At 39.0% G+C, this 10,952-nt stretch overlaps 1 protein-coding gene across 2 annotated transcripts in view; it reads right to left on the bottom strand.

Moving 5' to 3' along the window:
* Window positions 1-2,161: 2,161 nt before the first annotated feature.
* Window positions 2,162-10,952, bottom strand: part of ZMYM5 (zinc finger MYM-type containing 5) — a 31,982-nt gene continuing 23,191 nt past the window's right edge. For both annotated transcript variants that reach the window (XM_074330108.2, XM_074330109.2), the window contains 2 exons: window positions 10,151-10,363; window positions 2,162-3,585 (listed from right to left, as the gene is read on the bottom strand). In XM_074330108.2, coding sequence (XP_074186209.1) covers window positions 2,848-3,585; window positions 10,151-10,363 — 951 coding nt within the window. In that variant the 3' untranslated portion in view covers window positions 2,162-2,847. The remainder of the gene's footprint in view (window positions 3,586-10,150; window positions 10,364-10,952) is intronic.

Raw genomic sequence — 10,952 nt, 5'->3', positions numbered from 1 at the left:
TGCTTTATTTATCTGTAGAAGCAAACTGGATTAATTGCTCTTCACTCTAAATGTGACGTCCAGGACATTAGTTCATAGTCATCTACTCGCCACATTTAAAATCACTGCTGCCTTAAAAGATAAATCAGATACAAGTTTTTGAAAACCTTTAGTTCTCAGTATTACAGCACTATCTCCCCAAACTAACTTCTTCCTTTCTCAGAAACTGACGTAGGTACATGGCTCAGATTTTTTTCTGTCAGCTCTAGTTAAATTCTCACATTCTTGATCTCATCCTAAGATGATCACATTGTATAATTCAACATCATAGAGGACTATTCCATATCTAAGCTTTTGTACTTCACATTTGCTTTGTCTACAACCTCTTTCCCTATAATCTGCCACTGACGACTGCAGCTATCTATCTTATGTTGTGGTAAGGAGTTGGAGTTTTAAACTTGAAGCAGTGGGGCATCTTCAAAGCTTTGAAACAGAAGAGAGATATGACTAGTAAAATGATACAGTGCTATTCTTTCTCCAAACTTGATTGAGCTCTTTACTTCAATCATTGTTCACTTTTACAGACTATATAGTAAATTGTACCTTTTCTTTATAAAGTGGCTATTAGCAACTCTTAGTGGCTTTCAGCAGAAAGCAGGGGAGGGCCAGGGGATCACAGGAAGAAAACAGCTCAACGTAATGTCTTACAATTTTGAAAATGTGAGATTTATGAAAAAAATTTCACTTGTCCTCTGTGAGAAAACCAGTAAGTTGCCATTTCCTGGGGATTGTCATTTTGAATTGCCCTTCATAATTTTTGGTATTACATTAGGGGAAGGAGATAATTTTTTCTAATGCCTTTTCTCAGTGAAATTAAAAGGATGTTTTGGAAACAAATGCTGGGTATATAGTCCAGCTCACTGATGACCAGACCTGCAGCAGGGAGAGTGGGGGATGAGAAACAGGACTTGCACTTCATTCTGTGTTCTTCCTTCTGTACAGCAAGCACATTCTAATTTTAAAGCGGAGTAAAAAAAGCTAGATAAGGAAAAAAACAAAACTAAGCTATTCACGTGCCTAGAGATTTACTTTATCTTCTGAATTTAGTTGCTTTTTCCTTCAACATTTCATTATGAAGTTTCATACATACCAAAAAGTTGAAAGACACTTACAGTGAACACAGATAAACCCAGCACCTACACCTTTTGAATTTTTGACATTTAACTCATTACTACGTGAAGGGTTTATGGTACCTTATAGGTGTGCAGTATGTTGAAGAAATGAAAGAGTTTTACGGTGAGTATCGAATTTTGTTTTCTCAATGGATAAATTTGATATTCTTACCAAATTATCTCAAGTAGCCTCTGGTTTATTTCATTAGTTTGCTCTATCTAATCATATGACAAATCTGTTGATTAACGAGTAAGCTTTAATGAAACAATGGGCACATTAACCATTTGCAAAGGAACTTCAGAACAACCTGTTATATTCTCTAGAGCAGGGGTGTCCAAACTTTTTTCAATGTTTTTCACCAAGGGCCATATGTGGTAAAATACACAAACAGCCGGGCCACTCACTCGAGGTGAAGTACGTATTGCTTGACCTGGTTTATTTAAGTAAACTAACTATATTTTTGGAATTTGCTGCGGGCCAATTAAAAATGGATTGCGGGCCGCAGGTGGCCCGCGGGCCGCAGTTTGGACACCCCTGCTCTAGAGTATCCTCTTAGGTCTCTGAGAGTAAACTGGATTTTTGGAAACATCCCACTGGCTTATTCAGATCCAAGTCTGAAAGATTGAAATGATTTTTGTCAAAAACCAAAATGGTTATAAATTAATGAGAATGATTTTCCTGGGTGTTCCAAAAATAATTTTCTGCACAGGCCTCACTGACAGCCAACAAGTGCTCCTAGTGTCAGCCCCACCAAGAAGAATGTACCATGTTTTGCTCTAGTCATTGCTCAGATGCCATTATGTTTCATAGGAAAAGCCTTGAGACAAGCCCAAGTATATGTAGGAATTTAATATCTGATAAAACTGGTATGAGAAACCAGAAACAAAGGGAGAATTACTAAATACTTAGTGCTATTAATCATCTGAAAAAGATCCTTAATTTTCATTAGGGTGTTTCTCAAATTTCAAGCAAGTAGTCTCCTTCAGAGAAAAAAAAATGCCACAATGCCTAACGGTTAACTTAATATATTTTTATTTTCATATTTCTTATATTTGTACCAACATAAAAATAGGTATACACTTTATGCTCATAATTTTCACATAACGATAAAAGCTAAAACATTTACAGATTAAAACAAAACCAATGAAATGCAAACTAACCACCTTAAAAATTTATTTAATAAATGATGCTGTTTTGCTCAAATACTGATGTTCTGCCGGAAAGAAATACATCACAAGTATTTGGCTTAATAGCAAAAAGCTGCAGTTTCATATCCCATTCTGTTCTTAAACTGTTCCTGAATGTTTTTACTTTAATAATAATGATGAGAATACTTCTTCACGTATCTGTTTCAAAGTGGTACTGATAAATGTAAGCCTTTCTCTCCCTCAATCAAGGTAATCAGAAAAGAAAATTAAGCGAACCTGTCAAAAGCCAATTTCAAAAGATATGACTTGACAGACTGAATAAAATCAACAATTGCCTCTATTGAAATCTGCGCTAACCACTATGAACTCCAACCAGCTTTATAATTTGGAATAAAAACATTTTTTACGATTTATTTGCAATGATATAATACTTAATGGCCAGTGAACTGTTGAGCGTTACTCTGTAGAGGACCCTCACGACACAAATGGTACTGCCTGTCTGTCAGGATACAGATCTCCGAGGAAACGTAGGACCCTGCCAGGTGTATCATGTGTACAACAGCACACTACCACTTTTCTCATTCTCCTGTAATCTGTGTTCTGCTGCTCCAACAATTTCGTTTGTTTTCAAGTCAGATTTTAATTTTGAATACTTAACGCCATTGTTGATGTGCATTTCACTTTCTTCATGTTTGCTAAGAATATGTGATAAATGCTGCCAATCTTTGCACCCATTCTCATTCCGCAGTTGATTTTTTCCTTCCCCAAAGAGTTTGCAATATAGACAAAACACAGAATCTTTTGAGGTCGAATAAAGTAACCAAGATCTAGTGGTTTTTTCACCATTTGGAAGAATTCGTGTATAATAGGTTTCTGAAAACTTCCTTCCTGTATTGTCTTTTGGAAAGTTAAAATTTCTTACTTGAGGTGGATCATTTTTGACAAGAATGTCCCGTTGCTTAATATTCAAAATTCGGGGCCATGTACCTGGATCTGCAGAAAGCACAACTGGTCTAGTGGAGTCTTCTGATGTTTTCTCTTCCAATTGCTCTTGAAATGTATCAGCTATGGTGGACACAGAAGGTCCATTCACATCCTGTTCCATCAGTGATGAATCTGTGCTACATTCTGCTGAAACCTGTAGCGCTGAAGTCTTTTCCTTTTTTTCTGGTATTCCCTCCATTTTTTCCAAAAGTGTATTCAACAATCTTTCATTTTCTTTTCTAACAGCATTCCTTTTTTTGTTTTCTGACACTGATAATTTTTTTGATTTTTTTTCTAGCATCTGGGGAGAAAGAGATTACAGTTTTATCTTAGAATCGTTAACACTTAAAAAAAAAAAAATGAATGTGTGTATAAATGCCCAGTAAGCACATGAAAAGATACTCATTAGTCATCAAAAAGTACGAATCAAAACCACCACATACCACTTCACACCCACTAGGATGGCTACAATAAAAAGACAAGTGTTGGGGACGGCCCGGTGGCTCAGGCAGTTGGAGCTCTGTGCTCCTAACTCCAAAGGCTGCCGGTTCGATTCCCACATGGGCCAGTGGGCTCTCAACCACAAGGTTGCTGGTTCGACTCCCGCAAGGGATGGTGGGCTGTGACCCCTGCAACTAGAAAACGGCAACTGGATCTGGAGCTGAGCTGTGCCCTCCACAACTAAGATTGAAAGGACAACAACTTGAAGCTGAACGGCACCCTCCACAACTAAGATGGAAAGGACAACAACGTGACTTGGAAAAAAGGCCTGGAAGTACACACTGTTCCCCAGTAAAGTTCGGTTCCCCTTCCCCAATAAAATCTTAAAAAAAAAAAAAAAAAAAAAGACAAGTGTTGGCAAAGATGTGGAAAAACTGGAATCTACCTAAGATGATGGAGGGAATGTAAAATGGTATAGCTGCCTTGGAAAACAGTCTACAATTCCTCAAAAGTTAAACAGAGTTACCACCATTTTAGCAATGCCAGAATGAAAATATATGTCCACACAAAGACTTCTACAAAATGTTCATAGCAACATTATTCATAATAGCCATAAAGCAGAAATAATTCAATGTCCCTTACTGATGGATAAATAAAATACAGTATTATCCACACAATGGACTGTTCTTCAGCAATAAAAACAAGTGAAACAAAGATATATGCTACAACATGGATGCACCCAGAAAACAGTGTAGTATGTGGAAGCCAGCCACAAAGTACCACATATTGTATGATTCCATGTAAGACACACATTACCTATTTTTAAGCCAATAAAAATACAAATGCAAACAAGAGACTAACAGTTATAGATGTGCACAATGTGAATGGCAGCTCATCTGCTGTAAGTTTTGTGCACAGCACAGCGGAACACTGTATGGATCTTAAGAAACTAAGAGCTGTGCTCTGATTTAATCCTGAAAGCAAGATGGCAGCACCAAAGTAAAAAAAAAGCAGGAGTGACATGATCAAACCTGTGCTTTAGAAAAATTGCTGATTGTATTATGGATTTCCAACTCTAAGACCGAGGGGACAGAGATAGGAAGCTGGCAACAAAGGATGGAGGCTATGTCTAGGGTTATGGCAGAGATAGGATAATTGAGAGACATTTAGAAGTAGAATCTGGATTAGTTGGTAATTGAGTGGCTACAGGGGCAGAGGAACAGGGAGGCGTAAAGAATGACCCTAAGACGGGCAAGTCAGATAACTCCATTCTCCCGCTGGCCAAGGCCAACATAATGGTCTCCAAGACTGCTGACTGGAAAGGGTCTTAAATAGTGACACCATCCCCCACAATAAAAAAGAATGACGCCGTTTTTGTTTGGGCACCTGACTGGATGGTGAGATTTACTGACAAGGGAAACAAAGAAGGAAAGCAGGTTTGGAATTTCCATTTTAGATACAGTTTGAGGGATCCGTGAAACATTTCAATGGAGATTAAAGGTAGATATATTGGTCTGAAACTGAAGAAATATAATCTGCAGATATATTTTGGAAGTCATCATAGCTGAAACTATGGGAGTGGATAAGACTGTAGTAGAAGATCACACATAAACAGAAAGCCAAGGACTACATTAGTGTATTTATTACACAACCAAATCCAAACTCTGGTCTTATCTCTTTCCTTCCTGAGTTTCCTGGTAATGAACAGATAGTCAAGTTGTTATTCTCGGCGGATGTTCCACTTCTCAGCTATGTGACCTTGGGCAAGTCATTAACCACCTAAGCTTCAGTTTCCTCGGCAATAAAATGAGAACATGGAGGTCCAGTCAAGATGGCAGAGTAGTTGAAATACACTAAAATCTTGAAGAACATAAAATATAAAATAAAATAAAATGAGGACATCAATTGCACCTAACTAGGGAGACTGTTTAGATGATTAAATGTAAAAATACAGTAAAGCTGTGTCTGGCACCACAGTAAACTCATGTTAGCTGTCATTACTGGCATACACTCTAACAAGGCTACTCGTAACTATGCGACAATTACTGAATAAGGTCTAATAGCAAAGAACTGGAAAGGCTCATGAATTTTCTGCCTATACTCTAGGCTCCAAGGTTAAACTGCTGATGTCTTTTCCCATCCATGTCACTTAGGCACTCTCTCCAGGAGCATTCATCTGAGGCTCTTTGAAAATGAAGTTCAAAAATACTTCAGGGCAATGCTATATTCTTCTGTCACATGAACATTTTTACTGATGATCTGGATGAAAACTGAAGTAAAATAAAAGGCAGGTGAGGCAGACACCAATTAACTGAAGCCTCTAAAAAAAGGGGAAAATAAATCACTGGAAAGAGAGGTACCAAGATGGGAGCACTGCGTTTATTAGCAGAATATCATTTCACTCTCTAGGTGTCCCAGTAAGATGGTTTGGTCATGCCACATATAAGGCTGGTTACTCTGGAGATTCCCAAAATGAATGCTATAAAGAGAGGGTGCCAAAAAAAAAAGTATAAGCATTTTAAGAAAGGAAAAAACTGCATTAAAATTGTAAAAATCAACACACACCGATAACAAAAGATGAATACAAGTCATGTGTACAGATTTTTTTGGCATGCCCGGTAGATCCTGGCCTAAGAGAACTTACGGCTTATTCGGGGTAAAAAGGCACATGTATAATTAAATGTTTATATCATGTACTAATGAAGATTTCTGATGTGAGGTCAAATCTAGCTGTGTGACTTTGGGTAAGACACTGTCTCTGAACTTCAGTATCTTTAACATATTTTAAAGTTTTATTTAATCAAAATTGAATATACGTTTAGTATACTGCATCAACTAGTTAAACCTGGTTAATTACCACAAACTAACCTTCACCCATTTCCGCTTTCCCAGAAGTTAACTACTTTGAACACATAGAGCTGATTCTTTTGGTATTTGTTTCCAAATGTCAAAGTAACACGTTTGTATCACTATTTACTGATTTTTCCTCCTAGTTTTACGTATCATCAATTGATTTCTCAATGAGGAAGATGGAAATTTAGTTCTCTTCCTTCTTACTATGCTTACCACACACACTCACATTCCAGCTACCTATTTATCCTTTCGTTACAGGATTTCTTAACTTTGGCACTATTGACATTTTGGGCCAAGTAACTCTGTGGTGGGGACTGTCCTGTGCATTTCAGGATGTTTAACAGCATCCTTGGCCCCTATTCAATAGATGCCAGCAGCACCTCCCACCCCCAAGCTGTTGTAATAAAAAATGTTTAAGACTTTGCCAAAAGTCCTCAAGGGGACAAAATCACCTTCAGTTAGATCACTGGGTAAGATCAAGATTCAGTCTATACATTTTATATAAGAGATGTAGTATATATAAAAAAATAATGAACATAAATTAGCCTTTCTTGCAAAACTTAAAAGTCAACTATGGGTATCTACTGTTTCCTCTCTTGTTCAATAAGCCTTGCACTTCAGTTACTTTTCTCTGAAAGCTAACCACTTAAATCCTTATCCAGTGAAATGGGGGCTAAGAATGTTCCTGGTTTTACGTTTAAGATCCATCTTGAACTAATTTTTGTGTATGGGAAAAAAGGAAGTCAAAGCTCATTTATTTCCATACAAACAAAAAAATTGTCCCAGGGGAGCCTGGTGGCTCAGGTGGTTGGAATGCCGTGCTCCTAACGCGGAGGTCATGGGTTTGATTCCCATACAGGTCAGTGAGCTGCGCCCTCTACAACTAAGATTGTGAACAACGGCTCTCCCTGGAGCTGGGCTGCCATAAGCAGCTGGTGAACGCATGAGCTGCCGCAGGCTGCTGAGTGATGCTGTGTGCTGCCGTGGTCTATGGCGAGCAGCCGGTGGCCAGTGTGAGGGGCTGGCAGCCAGTGTGAGGGGCCGGCACCCAGCATGAGCAGCTGGCAGCTGGCGATAGCTGCCGTGAGTGGCCATCAGCTGGCAACCAACTGTCTCAGCCGGGGGAAGTGCAAGGCTCATAATACCAACATGGGCCAGGGAGCTGTGTCCTACACAACTAGACTGCGAAACAACGGCTTGAACCGGAGTTGGGGACTAGAGGGGGAAATTGTCCCAGCACCACCTGTTAGAAAGACCTTGCTTTTCCATCAAAATGATTTGGTACCTTCTTCTAAAATCAACTGACTATACAGGTGTGATTCTCTTTCTGGACTATCTATTCCGTTGACCTATTTGTTTATTTTTATATGCCACACTAGCTTGATTACTGTAGTTCCTTAATGTTTTTTTTCCCAGCTTTACTGAGGTACAATTGGTAAATAAAAATTAAATATATTTATGCTGTCCAATGCAATGTTTTGAGGTTTTTAATGTCTTCAAGTCAGGTAGACAATTCCTTTACCTCTACCTCATACCATACACAAAATTAACTTGAAATGGATACCAGACAAAAACATAAAATCCAAAATTTAAAAGCTTTTAGATGAAAACATAGTTAAATATATTCATAACCTTTGTAGGCAAAGATTCCTTAAAACAAGACACAAAAAGTTTTAATCAGAAAAGCAATTAGTGGGCTTTATCAAAATTAAAAACTTGGGCTTTTCAAAAACATCAAGAAAATAAAAAGACAAAACATTGATGTCGTGCAGCAGACCCTGCTCGCTGCACCATTTGTCATGCGAGGCGGCCTGCGGGGCCTCTAGTCCTGCTCCCCACATAAGAACGCAGGATATGGGTAGGCCAGAAGAACACTCATGGAGCCATAGGGAGGGAAGTCATACCACTATAGTCTCACTGGAGGCTGGAGTTACACAACCTGCAACCTGCTGTCTGCTTCTTTGCCTGCCAACCGACCAACTCAACTCAACTCTCCAACGTAGCCGCGGCAGTTATATCAGTGGCTAACTGGTTATCCGGCCACAGCCGACGGCCAACCAGCCATAGCTGACGGCCATCTACTACCCGAGCCAGCACCTTTCCACATGAGGCCAAGAGCCTGGAAACTGCTCTCTGGGACTCTGTCCCCACAATTGTCCAGAGGAAAATCTTCTGAATACATTTTACAAAAGACATGTATCCAGAATATATAAACTCCTGTAACTCAATAAAAGGACAACCCAATTTAAAAAATGAACTAAAGACCTGAACAGAGACTTTACAAAATAAGATACGAAGTGTGATCAAACAATATGACTACTGAAATTAAAAAGAAAAAAGTTATTACAGTAAAAGACACATTGCTATTAATTCCCAAGATAGTCCCCCTCACTTCAAACATATTTATTCCATCATTCTTGCCACTTTCTGAAGCAGTTCTGGAAGACCTCTTTTGTGAGAGTCTTTAGTTGCGTTGTTGTGGCTGCCTTGATGTCCTGTATCAATTCAAAACGTTTACCTTTCATTTCAGGGTCATTTTGACTTTGGGGAAGAGCCAGAAGTCACATGGTGCCAGATTTGGTGAATAAGGTGGATGAGGAAACACCATGTTTTTATTTGACAGAAATTGCCATACCAGAAGCAATGTGTGACACAGAGCCTTTCCCACTGTGACCACAAAATACAGTGAATGCTGCTGCCGAGTGCCATCCAATGGAAAGGCAGGGATCTTCAACATGGAAGCAGAGCGTTGAACCTTAGTTAACAGTGTGTGACAAGTTTCAACTTGTTTGGAGCAGTCAGTCGGGTGTGAGCTACGGTTAAGAGAAGGTGTGTTTTAAAGTGTGCCGTAAATCATTCTCCATGACAACACTCCGTGTGAAACATCGCCTCCGGTATGGCAATTTCTGTCAAATAAAAACGTTATGGTGTGTCCTCATCCACCCTGTTCACCGGATCTGGCACTGTGCAACTTCTGGCTCCTCCCCAAAGTCAAAATGATTCAGGACATTGAGGCAGCCACAACAGAAGGACTTCCAGAACTGCTTCAGAAAGGAGCAAGAACCATGGGATGAGTGTGTTCAAAGCAAGTGGGAGTATTTTGAAGGGGATTAATGGCAATGTCTTTTACTGTAATAAACTTATTTAAACATTCACTGTATTGTTTGATCATACCTAGAATATAAGTGATGAGAGGAGAATATTAGTTATCAGGGAAATGCAAATTAAAACCACAATGAGACAATCATTTCATGTCCACTAGAATAGCTTCAATCAACACAGACAATACCAAATTTTGGTAAGAATGTGGAGCAACGAACTACTGAGTCGTCAGTGGGAGTGCAAAATGGTAGAGAAAATAATTACTTGTAACGTCCGCAATGAGTGAAGATTTAAAACAAGGTTACTTCTAACAAGCAATTTGATTTCAGTATTCATTTGGGATGGGACAACTCAATGACCGATTGACCAAAATGGAACTAAATGAGATTCTGAGATCAATCTGGTTGCTGTAAGCTCGCTGGTACAAGTCCTTGTCCACCCGACCATCTACAACGCACTACAAGAATTACCTGTGTATATTCATTAACACAACTCTGGCAGCAGAATCGCTTCTGCGGACCATCAACGACCAGGACACTGTTCCCGACACCTTTGCTGGGCAGGTACTCTCCACACTGTTCACAGCAATTCATTATCAGACCATTGGCCATTCTGTATCTATTAAAGCAGTGGTTGCTGCACAGCTTATGAGTTACATTATTAACGCTGACTTCATGGCGAATCTAGAAGAAAAAGCAGAATTTATTAAATGAAGCAAGTTAGCACAGTAAGGAATGAGGTAAGTAGTTTTTTCAACAGAAAAAAAGAAACTCTAGTAATTTCTCAATGGAAGAAATATTCAGGAAAAGACTAAAAAGCCCATTTGGTTATTCTTTCATTTTTATCTTTGACTGCTTGGTAAAATTATTTTTCAATTTTACAAAAGAAGGAAAAATAAGTTTAATAGAACAAAAAAACAATAAAATCAGTAATAATTTCCCCAGAGACATTTAAGAAGTCCAGAAAATGAACTGGTTTAGAAGATTTTGATACGACCTGTTTAAAAGAAATGGATGGGTAGTTTTTCGTGTTCTAAAGTTCACTTCCCTAAAAAATCGTGGGATGGGCCAAAAGGATCAGCACTACCCATACTCTGGATGCTGTCTGTATACACATGCTTTGCTCAGCTTCCTGATAACTGAGATAAAAAAACATGTCCTCAATTTGCATGGCTCAGGACAACCAACTCCAAATGCAGTTACCAACAACTGGGCCAAGTGAGGCCCGTGTGCATGCTCACTTCCTCTTTCAGCATCTGCAAAGATGGCAGGG

This window comes from Rhinolophus sinicus, chromosome 16 (assembly GCF_057876585.1).
Source record: "Rhinolophus sinicus isolate RSI-liver-muscle chromosome 16, RSI-T2T, whole genome shotgun sequence".
Lineage (NCBI taxonomy): Eukaryota > Metazoa > Chordata > Mammalia > Chiroptera > Rhinolophidae > Rhinolophus > Rhinolophus sinicus.
This window is presented reverse-complemented; position numbering and strand designations above follow the sequence as displayed.